Source organism: Argentina silus (assembly GCF_951799395.1).
Source record: "Argentina silus genome assembly, chromosome: 8".
In the NCBI taxonomy this organism is placed as follows: Eukaryota; Metazoa; Chordata; class Actinopteri; order Argentiniformes; family Argentinidae; genus Argentina; species Argentina silus.
The window spans coordinates 17622096-17636394 of NC_139662.1; the positions used below are offsets into that span (position 1 = coordinate 17622096).

Below are 14299 nucleotides of genomic sequence, written 5' to 3' on the forward strand. Positions count from 1 at the left end.
AAATTAAATGCATGTTCAATTGGATTTAAATCGGAAGATTGACTTGGCCAGTCAAGAACCTTCCACTTTTAGTGTGTTCTAATTACTGTTACTGATGCTTAGGTTTGCTAAAGCCTTTCCCAGACGACTTACCCTAACCTTAACCACTCAAAGTTAATGCCTCAACGTCGCTGGTTCGAATCCTGATGGACAAATCTTTTCTTTCTTTTTTTTTGTGCTAATTCTTGCCTAAAACTGCCTAACTGCCACACAAGTCGTAATTCACATACCTAACCCTAACCACACAAAATGAATGCCTGATACTGCCTAACTGCCACGCAAGTCACATTCATACCTTTTCATAAACCCTGGGTTGTAATACTTCATAAGAATTGTGTTCTAAGTGTGTTCTGCAGTTTGTATGAATTCACACAAATTCAGTGTGAGATCCTGTTGTCTGTACACTTCAGAATACATTCCACTGCTGCTGTCAGCAGTTACATCATCAATTAAAACAAGTTAGCTAGTTCTAGTGGCAGCTATACATACCCAAACCATAACACCCCCTCCACCATGTTTCACAGACAAGGTGGTATGCTTTAAATCTTGGGCAGATCCTTTTTGTTTCTTCAAAACTTTCCTCCAGAATACATTTTGCCAGACCTCTGCAGGATTTGTCGGTACTTTTTAGCAAACTGAAACCTGACCATGCTTTTTGAGGATAACAAAGTGGTTTGCACCTTGCAGTGAAGCCTCTGTAGTTCGGCTGAATACGTAGTACGTATTCTGTAGATGGTAGTCTCTGACACATTCACGCCTACCTCCTGGAGAGTGTTCCTGATCTGTGGGACAGTTGTTTGTTTTTTTATTATGGTGAGCATTCTTCTGTCATCCACTGTAGAAGTCTTCCTTGTCCTGCCTTTTTTAATTTTCTTTTCATGATGTTCCAGACAAGCCAAAGGTTTTGGCTATGTTTGATAGTTATTTTCAGATTTTTCTGCCTAATAATGGATTCCTAGACTTGCATTGACACCTCTTTGGTCCTCATGTTGACAGACATCAAAGGCAGACTGCAAAGGCAAACGCAAAACCTAGAATCAATACTAGACATTGACAGCTCTCTTACGCTTGCACAAATGACGTGACGGAACACACCTGACAAGCTGTCAGGCATTTCTAAATGGTGAAACTAATATGTACACTAATGCCCTCATATAAAAGTTTTTAGTAAAAAGTTCTTAGTAAAAAAAAAAATCTTAGTAAAATCCAAACTTTTGGATTATAGAGCCAAAAGAAGAAGAAATGCTTCACTGTCCCACTATTTACGCAGGGCACTGCACATCACAAGATCATTGTGCTCATTGTTTGAGCCTGTTAATCATGCAGTATGGGGGATGGACTTAAATAGACCGATTGTATACTAGTTTATATAAATTTCCCCTCCCAATGTTACCATGGATTGAATAAGTGGAATTCTACTTTATTTAACCTTAAGGATGATTCTAACAACCATCTTTTTAAGTTGTACGTAAAGGCTCTCCAAACGCATCTTCTATGAAGCAGGTGTGTATATTTTCCTATAATCTATACATATAGATATTCTACTATTTAGGTTGTATACCCTGTATCAAAGACATGCACGGCCATGATTAATTAGTAATTGACACAGAGAGCGTAGGCTATCGTTGTATGCAACATTGGCCATTCGATGTTTTAGGGAATATAGGTTACAGAATGTAGTAATGCAAGAATATACACAAGGCCTACTTCCACATATTTATAGAGGATGTACTGGTGGTATGAGGGATTATCTCTGACAGGCGACAACTGCTGTGCCTGGGAAAGAAATTGATTCCACAAGATGTTGGAAACATTCCTTCAAGATTCTGGTCCATGATGACATGATTGCATCACACAATTCCTGCAGATTTCTCAGGTGCACTTTCAAGCTGTGAATCTCCCGTTCTACCACATCCCAAAGGTGTTCTATTGGATTCAGATCCGGTGATTGGGAAGGCCACTGAAGAACACTGAACTCATTGTCATGTTCATGAAACCAGTTGCAAACTTTTGCTTTGTGACATGGAAGTAGCCATTAGAAGATGGGTAAATTGTGGCCATGAAGGGATGCACATGGTCAGCAACAATACTCAAATAGGCTGTGGCATTCAAGCGATGATTGATTGGTATTAACGGGCCCAAAGTGTGCCAAGAAAACATTCCCCACCTCCAGGTGCACAGGTGTTCCTAATAAAGTTCTCAGTGAGTGTGTGTGTGTGTGTGTGTGTGTGTGTGTGTGTGTGTGTGTGTGTGTGTGTGTGTGTGTGCACCACTCTTTACTGGAAGCAAATTGGAGCCCTCAGTGTTCATTAATTTGGACAAGGGACTGGGGGTCAATCCCATAATTGATAAATTATCCGGTAAATTGAAATTCCCAAAAACATTATTTAAGTCATTAATTTAATTTCAACACAGCTGCAGAAAATTACTTGTAAACTGATTTTGACCTAAACATTGGTGAGTCTAAACTCAATTGTTTTTTTACCATCAGTAGTGTCCAAGAGGCATGTGCAATTTCAGTTTGTGTACAGGCCTTGGGGGTTGACATCATTTGGAGGCCTGCTATTAAATTCTAATGAAGGTTACTCATAAAAGCTGATGGCACCAGGAACACTACTAGTTTCTTTTCCACAAGGGCCACAGGCCTGGTCGTAAAATAACCCTTCAGCAAAGCAAATAGATAAGGAAACAGTGCTCAAACATTGGCACATCCTTAATAGCTTGCCCTCTTTAAAGGGTCTAATGTGAAATTCATGAGGCACACAGAGTCACAAATATTGGCCACTTAGCTATATTAGCTAAGCTCTCATGGGGCATCGAAATTAGAGGGCAACCCCAAGGTTAAGTTACTCAGATCTGGCAGGTGTAGTGGGGGGATTTCTAGAAGGTGTCGTGAGGTAGACACCAGTTTGCATGCCTTTGTATGTGCAAATGTATCTAAGCAGTCTGAGAAGATGTTTAGGACCCTAGTACTCAATGCACAGTAGATGCGTTTGCAAAAACGCTAAGGTTTCATCAGGTTTTTAGTACCAAATCATACTAGCCATTCCATTTAGTTGGGCATTCCCTATGGGTGTTGTGCCATTTCAAGACAGAAGAACTTAAAAGCTTGCCAATTGCTGAACCAAAACCAAATACTGTTTAAAGAGCATACAGATTTTATCTCATCTGAGTCTGTGTGCACTTGTAACAACAGCATCCTTACCACCCTCATAATGTAGGCAGGGGGGAAAAAATCATCATTTGTGAACAAGTTTATTGGAGGGTGATGGAGTTGGGGAGGGGGGAATCATATGCTAGAGAATAACTGTACCTCATCGAAACATATCTTGTGGGCAGCACTCATCTGCTGGGGCAAGCTCTTCCAGGTTCTCCCAAAGAAGTGCTGGTGGCTGGTGTCAAAAAGTGACACTCGTAGCTGGTAGGTGACTGCATGTTCCCCTTTTGATGACTCCTATATGAGCAGAGGAAAAAACAAAACATAAAGTAGTTTGGTCAGTCAACAAATCAAGAAATTAGAAAGATGAAGGAATCCGAATACATATCATACAAACAAACAAAAAATTGCATTGCTCCTTTCTGCAAAGATGCTCAGCAACGTTCATTAGCAATACTACTTCAGCCAGCTCTTAATAAAAAAAATAAAAAAAAACATGTGCATACCTGTTGTTGTATATGTGATACATCCAGACGTGTCAGGGTGATTTGAAAGCCTTGGGAGTGATTGTGAGATGAGTCGTGTGCCAGGCGGACGGTCTGGTTGTGGGGAGGAATCGTCCGGCGACTCTCAAACAGTCCTTTCCAGTCGTCCGTCATTGAGAAGATGTTGTTATTCTGTGGTCAGACCCAGAATAAACGTAGCTAATTTGTTTGGCAATATAGCTAGCTAGCTAAAGTTACTAACGAACAACCACTAACCAATGTAGCATATTTGAGCTCGGAATTGTGCATTTACTAAACCTCGAGTGCACTCTTGTCAAACATACTCAACATTTAAACATAGTTCATGTAATAATCTAAATTCAATATCAGAAACCACTGACTGTAGCTAGCCTCGTCGTTTATTTGAAAAGCTGTACAGCCATATTGGCAAAATATACTTTATTTCATTATAGGGGGTTAAAAGAAAATATAGAAATGTGTTCAAGATATATAATCAAGACATCAATAAGATATCAAATCAATTTATGTAAATACTACATACAATCTATTTCAAGAGGTCTGATATAAATGCTAAATTACTAAATGAGCTGCATACTATATCACCATTATCCTATGTCTACTCTCAGTTGGTTTCTTCCGTGGCTTGGCATCGGTTACTATGACGATATTAACGTTGCTATGTATTTTCTTCTTCCTCGGAAGGTACCTGGGAAAAATACACAAGAAATGTTGTTCCAATATCGCCATCTTCTGGTTCATGAAGGATAGTGTTGGACAACTCATTTTACCGTGAAAGATCCCTATGATGTTTACAAAAACTATATTCTGTAATCTGTACTGTAGCAGTCATTCAACTTTTATATAAATAGTTATAATTATCAAAAATACATAATATACAGATAATATAACAATACGATGTGCACTGAAAACCATCTTAAAAGTTAATATACTGACAAAAGGTTGGAAATGTGAGTAATCATTTGTACAGAGGTAAAACCGGTTGACCATGCCCAGAGGATAACACGTGCCCTGAGTGCATGATACAAAAATCATAATAAATGAACGATTGCGACCACCTACGAGAAATATACAGATGGAATGGTACGGTATTGCAAATACCCACACCCTCTACCACTGTGCATGAATGCATCGTTTTGGAGGACTTCGTCATGTCTCAGTGTATCTAATGAAATAAAATAAAATAAATAAATACATTAATCAGTATACTCTCAAGGATTCATAAACTGGATAATGTCCAATGCTCTCGAATTGTCCAGGCGCTGCTAGCTGTGTCTATGCGCCAACTATGGACAGTAGATGGCGGCATTAGATTCAAGTTAAACACGGATTTCAGTTTTCTATATGCCCAATAGTCGGCGTTAAGCGTCCCTTCTTTTCGTGTTCGGAAAACGCAGAGAGAGATATGCAAAAGCGAAAGAGAGATCCACCATTGCGGAAAAGGCGCAATGTTTGGACTATTCAAGAAAAACAAACTTGTCAAACTCAGAAGCCTAAATGAAACACAAAAATATGGGGTAGCGGCTACAAGTTTGAAAGAACTTATCAAAAAGGGATGTAAGCTTTTACAGGTACGACTATTTCAAAGCGTAATACTGTACACTGTATACAGCTGATACCGACTTGACGACCAAGTGGAACGTTGTTTCTGTAAATTGAAGCAGAAATTAATATAAAATATATTTTCAAGGTGCCTCTTGACGGGTCGCATATTTGCTTGTATGAAGATGGAACATCTTTGACAGATGACTATTTCTTAACTCTGCCAGACAACGCTGAACTTGTCCTTCTTGTCAAGGATGAGCGATGGAACGGATGTGAGTGAAATTTAGTAACGTTACAGTTTTTTTAAATTATTGTTTTACTTTGAAACAAGTGCTCAGGGTCGCCATATATCAAATTGTGCCCTGTCTCAGACGGAGCAAAATGTACTGAAGGTGTACATATTGCCATATTCATATGAATGATTTGTTGTGTCACTATACCAAACAGATAGGCTTACTGCCATAATTGTAGCATTTGATGGGGACGAGGTGATGGCACTCCAGTCACCTATATGTCGTAGTCTTAGCTCTATAATTCAATATTAATACGGACCATACGGAGTCTGGTTATGGTCCAGACCTCTTGTAAGACACGGTAGTACACTGAAGTACAGGGAAGTCACACTATCTCCCTCGACCCTATTAAGAAGTATTTCAGGCTGAAACAAAGACTGAAAGATTGTAGTAACTGACCTGCTCCTGCCACCAATGTACGAAACTTAAACCAGCGACCCCGTGGTAACAGGCAAGTGCACGACGCTACCACCGATGCCATACGTGACAAAATGTGATTTATATTTCAGTTGTCAGTGACATAAGCCGGTTGCTGGGCACAAACAGGTATTCAGACCGCCTGATTGAGGCAGCCAATGGGCTTCTCACCGACGAGCAGTCTCCAAAAAGACGTAAACTCTTGGGGGACCTGCTGCTGCACTTGAAGGACAGCTCTGAGACTGAAAACAGAGAGGAAGATGAAGAGTGGTTCCAAGGTAACACGGCAGGGAAATAAAGGATGAATGCTGCAAGTGGTCAACCAAGCGAAGCGTTTACAACTCAGACTAGAGGCAATGTTGTAGCCTACACATTTCACTGGCTGTTGGTCCAGGGTCTCTTAACCTTCAAACACTGTCTAAAAGCAGAATGTTTCAGAAAGTGTTCCTGACAGGTCACAAACACAGTCCTCCTTGTAAAACAATCACCAACCGTGGTTCTGGAGAACAACAGCTTCTAGCCCAGCACTAACATACCTTTCATTTCAGGAATTGAAGTCAGGTTTAAGACCAAATCTGCCTACATGAAGTACAACTGTGAGAACAGGGTTCGTGGATACATGAAGGAGGTAAAACCTCCAGAGTTCCATATACTTTTTCCAAAGTGTAAATATATTTCATGCAGCTAGATGTTTTCCTCTGCCTCTGTACAGTAGAGATAATCTAGTATTTATACATGTATTTTACTAAGCTACTATTCCATCATTTTAAAGGAAACAAGCCTAATGTGTGTGACTTTCCATCTGTTTATTCTCAGGTGGATGGTTATGCTCAAACCATCCAGAAACCTAAACTCAGGATTGAGTATAAGAAAACTGCAGAGTGCCTGATGACCAAGCTGAAATCTGCGAAATACAATGGTTGCTATTTTGACAGAAGAGAGAAGGAACAAAGTTGCCTCTGCACCCGGGAGGGATGGTTTACTTGCCAGGTAAAGTTGGAGAGCACAATGTCTGCTATCATTGCTCCGGCTCATGACCCTAACCCCTAACCCCTAACCCTAACCCATAAGGCCTGATTATATATATTATGTTCTGGACATTACTAGATCTCACAACACCCAAATGAAAGATAACTGTGGGCTATTTTGAATGGTGTATTCACAGAATAATTTAATCACTGGGCTCCAAAATATTTAGGCACAAATTAAGAAGACAGTCATAGATGACAGAGTCATGTAGTAGTACTAATGTTGTAAATGGGATCAGAGGACCATATAATGTGTTCTATGTCAGAATTCTATGTCCTTTCTCCTCTATTCTCTGCTCAGGGTGCATTTGACCAAGATGAGTGTAAGTCCCTCCACTCCATCAACCCTTATAGCAACCGAGAGAGCAGGATTCTCTTCAGCACCTGGAACCTGGACCACAGGTGAGTGGAGGGACTTACAGAATGCCTCTGTCACCCAAGGTCTCATCATGTAGACGCTATATTGTAGATATCACCCACCAATGTCAAGGCTCTAACTTGAGGCTTTAATGTACTGTAGTACTCCTGCAGAACTGGTTTATGATTTCCTACATGGCATATTTAACCAAAACCAAATTCCTACTGGTTATCCTGAAATCTTCAAATCTTTCAAAACTGCCCCAGGATCGAAAAGAAGAGGACAGTCATTCCTGCCCTAGTGGAAGCACTTCGAAACCACAAGAGCAGCAACATCAACCTGGATTATTTCTACAAATTACTGTTCACTACTGAGAATCTGAAACTAGTGCACATTGTGTGCCATAAGAAGGGTGCCCATGACCTGTTGTGTGACAACAAGAGAATTTACAATAGGGGAAAACGTAAATTACCCAGTGGAGAATTCACATCATGAACTTCAGGAATAGATGTTTGTTATTGTGTGTTAATTTGTTATAACTTGAATTTTATACCAAGCATTTTTTAGTTTTGACTATCAACTGGGGCATTGAATACATTGTGTTTTGAGGAATAAACATGCTGATGAAATGCAAAATAACAACGACTACCTCTAAACACTGAAACTCATGGAATTGACCACGGTCACTACTGTCTTGTATCTAAAATGAACCTCTTGTACCCCTAGTGACACTTGCATTAAAGCACTATCATGAGCGATCATGTGTTTGTATGCATTCTACATTTGACAACATGGAGGTTTTGTTTCTCCAGTTTGATAAAATATTTGTGACATGACAATTGGCAAAAATGAAATTTGTGATGTAACTGAACATACAAGCTAATGTAGAAATAATTCAGTTAAATGCAATATAATCCATGTATGCCTTGTTTTTACAAAACAAACATTTTGGTGAGAACACGTTTTTGAGATCGATTCAAACAAGCTCAAAGATGAGTGAAAACGTATGAAACATTTATTTTCTTTGTGTATTGGCAATGCTGATTTTTTTACTACAATGATTACATGATTGTTACAGTATTGCATGTCGTTTTCATTCAAAAATTTAAATGATATGAAATTTGCAATTGTGCATAAATATTGATAAGGCATTTGTTAACACGTAACAGTATAACATGTACATAACCTCAATCGAAAAATATAAAATATCTGAGTGCTTGTACCATTTAAACAGCAATATATACATTCTACATTTTCAATTATGACAATTGAGAAGCAAGTTGTATCGTTAGTGCAAATTATCTTTTTAAATGTCAATACAAAAATTACTAATCTTTAAACAAGGGTACATGCTGGCAAAAAAAAACAGCTTGGTATATGCTTCACACAGACAAATCCACTTGACCAGGCTTGCCTTTGCCAGTAGGCCTCTGACAAAGTAGTATACAGACAAAGGCCATCCCATTAGTGGGAATGAGTGTTCCACACAACCATCTGTATAAACTAACTGCCGCCTTCGTCATCTTGCTGCATCTCGGTGCAGCCCTCCTCTTCGTTGCTGTCCTCTTTGGCGTAGTAATGTCGCCTCCTGTGTTCCCTCCTGCTCCAGGTCGAGGTGGTTGATGATCTATGTGGACAATCCTACAGGGAAAATAGATAACATACCACAGAGGTCAGAATTTGTTGGGTGGTTTGATGTTAGCCATGTTAAAGCCCCAATCCTGAGTTGTTGAAACTCAGGCTGTCCCCACCACTCAGGGCACAACATGGAAAACATGATGTTGAGCTTCATTAAAAGTAACCAGAGAGACAAGAGGGACACTTTTACTAAAGCAACACCATGTTTTCCATGTTGTTAAACGTGAGTGGGTCAGCTAATTAGCCATTTCACCAACTCTGGATTGCTGTTTGGGCCTAATAAAAGACTTACCAGCTAAACTAATTGAGTGCATAAAATGTGTCATGGTTCAGCTATAGAAAATCGGTGAGACTTTAGATTTCCATGTGGTTAATGTAAGATCCTCACCTGCACAACTTCAAGGTTTCCGAAAAACTGCTCCACCGGAAGGATTTGGTTACTGTCATCGTCGGGGAAAATGCTGATGTCGATTTCAACACTCTCTTCCACATCCTCTCCCTCCATCTTCTCCGGGAAACCATTTGTTCTGCAAGGATCCAAATCCAACCTCGCCCTCACCTTGTTCTCTTTGCCCTCTTGTTCCTCCAGCGTGGGTGGAGACCCACAGCTTGTTTTTTCAGCCCTCTCATGACGCTCACAGCTGATGAGTCTTTCAGAAGTGGTCGTGAGCTCACTACAGAAACCGATGTTCGAGTCACTCTGAGGCGTCTCAGTTTTTGTGTCTGCCATTTCCGTTTTTGCTCTTTTAACATCTCTTCTTTTCACTAAAACCTGTAGGAGAAAGGGGGGCAACTTGACATTTAGGAAGGTCTGATGCCGGCCATTGCTAAGGAAGACAGAACTTAGGGAGGAGTTTAAGAAAATCATTATTATGTAATATGCTTTCATTTTCAACATTCACCTTATGTGAACCCCTCGCCTCTGGGTTGCTTAAAGCAACAGTGCACTTCCCCTTTCGTCTTTTCAGGCTGCCAGTTCGACCAGGCATCTGAAATGGGGAGAAAGACATAACACATTTTACTCTGCAACAGCTAATCATCCATGACACATAGGGGGCCTGTTTAGGCGGTGCAACGTTACAGAACATCCTTTGATATACATGAACTATAGACAGCAACAAACATGATTATCTGCCATTGTATTTATATTTGCGCCTACGCTTGTTGACAAACATATGACTGTCACACATTGACAAGGGACGAATGGATCTCACAGCTGAGCATGGCATCATGCGGTGGTGTTGACAGCAAGGTTTTTATGGTAAAATAAATAAATAAATAAATAATACTAACTAGCAAACTTATCACGAGTCCCATAGAACAGACAATAACAATGTAAAAAACACAACAGTAATTAATTATAGTAAGTGTAGTTAACTACTTACGAAATGGTAGTATTCAGTAGCCAGTCATTTATTTGAGAAATAAACTGGTATTTTAGCTAGTTCGCTATAGCGCTAGCTAGCTTGCTACTAGAGTTGTCTCACCTGTTTCTGCCTCATTTTTAGGAGAGGTCGCAAGCAAGCTTTTAACGACAACGTGTCGTGGACAGTATTGCTTTAGTATTTATTTTGTATGGAAGTTATCTGCGAATAAATGACTGTGCGTCTTTCTGGTAGATCCTATATCCACAGGAGCGTGTTTCTGATGAAAACGACCCCGTCGTGTGGGCTTCGAGAGGCGACGTCCAGGAGGAGATTATCCTGCTGCGGTTTGAAGGTTCCTGGTAATAGTAGTCCGTCACGTGACAAGGGCGGCGCGACAAGCGCAGTTCAACCGGAGGTCGATGTGATGTCACTTGAGTTGAAGCCGAAGCTTAGAGAGAGAGAGAGAGAGACTTTATTGATCCCCGAGGGGAAATTACGGCGTTACATCACAAACAACAACAACAAAATAAAGTGACAATAGACTAACAGAATACAATATACATTTGAAACATTATATAAAGTGAGAACAGTCCGGTATGATTTAACATCCCCCATCCTGACTCTGACAGTACAGTACAGTCTTATTGCGGCAGGCAGAAAATACCTCCTATGGCGCTCCTTAGTGCAACGTGGTTGTAATAATCTGTTGCTAAAGGAGTTTCTCTGCTCTGCCACAGTGTCATGGAGGGGATGGGAGAGATTGTCCATGATGGCCACGAGTTTGGTCCTTATCCTCCTACTGGCCACCTCCTCCACAGTGTCCAGGGTGACACAGAGGACAGAACCAGCTTTCCTAATAAGCTTGTTCAGCCTCTTGGTGTCACCTTCCTTGATGCTGCCCCCCAGCATACCACCGCGTACAGCACTGCGCTGGCCACCACTAACTGGTAGAACATGTTCAGCACAGTCCTGCACACAGCAAAGGACCTGAGCCTCCTCTGGCCCCTCTTGTACAGGACATCTGTGTTACCAGTCCACTCCAGTTTATTGTCCAGGTGCACCTCCAGGTACTTGTAGCTCTGGACCACCTCCACGTCCTCTCCCTGGATGGAAACAGGAGACAGGGGGACCCTAGTCCTGCTAAAGTCCACCACCATCTCCTTTGTCTTGCTGATGTTACTGCCACTATTATCGTAAATAAACAGAGTGCAATTCATAAATGTTTACCATGATCCGTAAACAAATAACACAAAGCACAAATATAATTCACTATCCACAAACAAACACCTCTTGATTTGTATTAGTAAACATGATTTGAATTAATGGAAAATCATTTGTGAGTAAATGCTCTAAAATGTGTAAACAAACATCATGATCATTACAATTATTACAAACATAGCATTACGAATTCCCTTCTAACAAACAAATGCATTATACAATTTGACAAATACTTGTTTATTATTGTATACATCTGAGAGACAAAGTCAAAATTCTCAAACTCGACACAAGGGGGAGCTAAAAATAAAACATGTTTAACGTGTATGCCGTGTGCGTTCGTCTCATCTCAGTAAAAGTAGGGAAAGCAAAAAGGACAGAGAGAGAGAGAGAGAGAGAGAGAGAGAGAGAGAGAGAGAGAGAGAGAGAGAGAGAGAGAGAGAGAGAGAGAGAGAGAGAGAGAGAGAGAGATTAATCCATAGATTTATACCTTATCTTCTGTTGACTTTAAATCTTAATTACAGCTTCTTCATTGGCTCTAATGATTACTGGCACGGCGTGTCAAAGTGTGTTGACATAATAGGCTAATGACATTATCAACACAATAAAGAAATGTATAGCGCAATTAAATGCATTCTCTGACCAACGTTCTCAGATCCCACTTATTTTGTCGAGGATGCCATATATATTATTAAAGCCTTGTTCACGCCGGACGCGTAAATTATAGTTAGCCAACACATGCACTGCCACCTGTGATGTGAAACAATAAACCTGCTTGTCACAGATAGGTGCAGCCTATTGGGCTAGTGGGGTGGGGAGGGGAGGGGAGGGGAGGGGAGAGGAGAGAAAAGTGAGCAGAATACACAGCTACTTCAGACTAGTGCGCAAAAACGACACAAAAAGGAAGTGTATGAGAGGAACTGAGATTAACTACTGGGAATAACCGGTTGTACTGTTTTTTTTTAGTATTATTATTTGATCTGTGGCCGTATGTGTTTTCACTGAAAGAAGGTCATGTTGTAAACGTTGGTGCGCTAAAGGGGCAGCGGTACAATATAGCTGGGCAGTGAGCTGAATTGTGACTCAGTTGACTCACAAAATGTAGCCAGACTTGACGCGAGGCTCTCCGTTTTCAACGGACCATGTCGGACTTCATATGGACACTAAGAAATGATAAGACGCTATGATAATAAAGGTGAATGTTCAATTTAAGTAATGTTCTTTAATTGCAATTTGTGCGCTTTAGGTATGGATCACTTTTTCAGGAGAAAGAGAGTATTGAAAACTCTCCTGAGCTTGTCTTTAGTTTGTGCGTCTTTGTTGATGATCCAAAAATTCAAGCTTGTGGATAACAACATTAAGGATAATATGGATCTCAAAAGTCTAGGAAATCCCGGTTGGTGTGGACCAGAGTGTGATTTATACAAAGGGAAAGGTATCATGAAAAGTAGTTTGGGGAACTACTCGCCGCCAGTTCTTGGAGATGATTTGGACGCGCCAAGGGTCACAGTCTCCAACGCAACTCCTGCGTCCTGGGATGTACATGTTATGAACTGCAGTGAAAATTCAACAGTCAAGAAAAATGACTGGTTTCGACGTTTGGACCCGAGGTTCCATCAGTTTGTGCTCCACAGACACTGTCGGTATTTCCCAATGTTGATAAACCACCCGGAGAAGTGCGCGGACGGAGACGTCCATTTGCTCATGGTGGTGAAATCCGTTATTGAGCAGCATGATAGGCGAGAGGCAGTGCGCAAGACGTGGGGTAGGGAACAGACAATTGATGGCAAGAGAATCAAAACCCTGTTTCTTTTGGGAAGCCCAACCAATGGTAAAGACACAAAAAACCTTCAAAAGTTAATCCAGTATGAGGACATGATATATGGAGACATTCTCCAATGGGACTTTATGGACACATTTTTCAATCTAACCTTAAAAGAGGTGAATTTTCTGAAATGGTTCGACATTCACTGCTCCAGTGCCAAGTTTATATTCAAGGGGGATGACGACGTTTTCGTTAATACAAACAATCTATTGGAACTTATTGGTTTCAAGACAGAGGAACGCAAAGTGCTCAACTTGTTTGTCGGCGACACAATCTCCAAAGCCATCCCCATTAGAAACCGGCAGAGTAAATACTACATCCCCAAAGAATTGTTCGATAAACCATACCCTCCTTACGTTGGTGGTGGGGGGTTTCTAATGTCGTCTCAGTTAGCTCGGAGACTATTCGTGGTGTCCGAGGACTTGGAGCTCTATCCCATCGATGACGTATTTTTGGGAATGTGCCTTCAGAAGCTTCATCTGGCTCCAGATATGCACCCAGGTTTCAGGACCTTTGGCATCATGAAACGCAGAGTGAGCCCTATGAACAGCGAACCATGCTTTTACAAACACCTCATCGTGGTTCATAAACTGAGCTCGCAGGAGTTACTCAAGATGTGGAGTGTAGTGCAAAATAAGGACCTCGTTTGCGCCAAAAGGACTACAACCTGATTTTCAAGAGCTTTGGGACTCAACATTGTGCAGAAAAACAATGTTAAATTGTACTAATACAGTTGATGTATAGTTGTATGTCACAAAAAAAATCAAATTGAAGATTATTGTACATATTAATTTAGGTTATTTTTATTTGTTTAGAGCTCATTATGAAATGTCAAAATCATGTGGTGATTTGTTTTGTAAATGAATAATATATAATTTCATTCTCACTGACAT

At 40.6% G+C, this 14299-nt stretch overlaps 4 protein-coding genes across 5 annotated transcripts in view; 2 read left to right on the forward strand and 2 right to left on the reverse strand.

The window, feature by feature from the left end:
• The window catches only part of nphp4 (nephronophthisis 4), a gene marked incomplete at its 5' end in the record, with an annotated part of 108810 nt that extends 104955 nt beyond the window's left edge, over positions 1-3855 (reverse strand). Inside the window, 2 exons of the mRNA XM_083674740.1 lie at positions 3353-3493; positions 3703-3855. Coding sequence (XP_083530866.1) covers positions 3353-3493; positions 3703-3855 — 294 coding nt within the window. The remainder of the gene's footprint in view (positions 1-3352; positions 3494-3702) is intronic.
• A 1263-nt stretch (positions 3856-5118) lies between these two features.
• dffb (DNA fragmentation factor, beta polypeptide (caspase-activated DNase)) lies at positions 5119-8225 on the forward strand. The gene is made up of 7 exons (XM_083675403.1): positions 5119-5291; positions 5411-5537; positions 6068-6253; positions 6524-6603; positions 6792-6965; positions 7305-7405; positions 7628-8225. Exons 1-7 carry the CDS (start codon positions 5169-5171, stop codon positions 7854-7856), a joined length of 1020 nt encoding a protein of 339 aa, XP_083531529.1. The 5' UTR covers positions 5119-5168; the 3' UTR covers positions 7857-8225.
• A 137-nt stretch (positions 8226-8362) lies between these two features.
• cUnh1orf174 (chromosome Un C1orf174 homolog) lies at positions 8363-10697 on the reverse strand. 2 transcript variants are annotated; one of them, XM_083675404.1, is made up of 4 exons: positions 10487-10697; positions 9902-9988; positions 9388-9771; positions 8363-9002 (listed from the first exon to the last, which is right to left on the reverse strand). In XM_083675404.1, exons 1-4 carry the CDS (start codon positions 10499-10501, stop codon positions 8865-8867), a joined length of 624 nt encoding a protein of 207 aa, XP_083531530.1. In that variant the 5' UTR covers positions 10502-10697; the 3' UTR covers positions 8363-8864. The 2 variants fall into 2 exon arrangements, with proteins under 2 accessions (XP_083531530.1, XP_083531531.1); XM_083675405.1 differs by having other exon boundaries at positions 10385-10697.
• A 2050-nt stretch (positions 10698-12747) lies between these two features.
• On the forward strand, positions 12748-14079 carry b3gnt7l (UDP-GlcNAc:betaGal beta-1,3-N-acetylglucosaminyltransferase 7, like). Its single transcript, XM_083674325.1, has one exon. It carries the CDS (start codon positions 12797-12799, stop codon positions 14075-14077), a length of 1281 nt encoding a protein of 426 aa, XP_083530451.1. The 5' UTR covers positions 12748-12796; the 3' UTR covers positions 14078-14079.
• Positions 14080-14299: the final 220 nt, after the last annotated feature.

Coding starts and splice junctions, on each gene's coding strand:
- cUnh1orf174 (XM_083675404.1), bottom strand. Junction 9,772..9,901: donor AGGCGAGGGGTTCACATAAG/GTGAATGTTGAA, acceptor TTTCTCCTACAG/GTTTTAGTGAAAAGAAGAGA. Junction 9,003..9,387: donor GAAACCTTGAAGTTGTGCAG/GTGAGGATCTTA, acceptor TTTTCCCTGTAG/GATTGTCCACATAGATCATC.
- b3gnt7l (XM_083674325.1), top strand. CDS start 12,797: ATGTTCTTTAATTGCAATTTGTGCGCTTTAGGTATGGATCACTTTTTC.
- dffb (XM_083675403.1), top strand. CDS start 5,169: ATGTTTGGACTATTCAAGAAAAACAAACTTGTCAAACTCAGAAGCCTA. Junction 5,292..5,410: donor AGGGATGTAAGCTTTTACAG/GTACGACTATTT, acceptor TATATTTTCAAG/GTGCCTCTTGACGGGTCGCA. Junction 6,254..6,523: donor AGATGAAGAGTGGTTCCAAG/GTAACACGGCAG, acceptor CTTTCATTTCAG/GAATTGAAGTCAGGTTTAAG.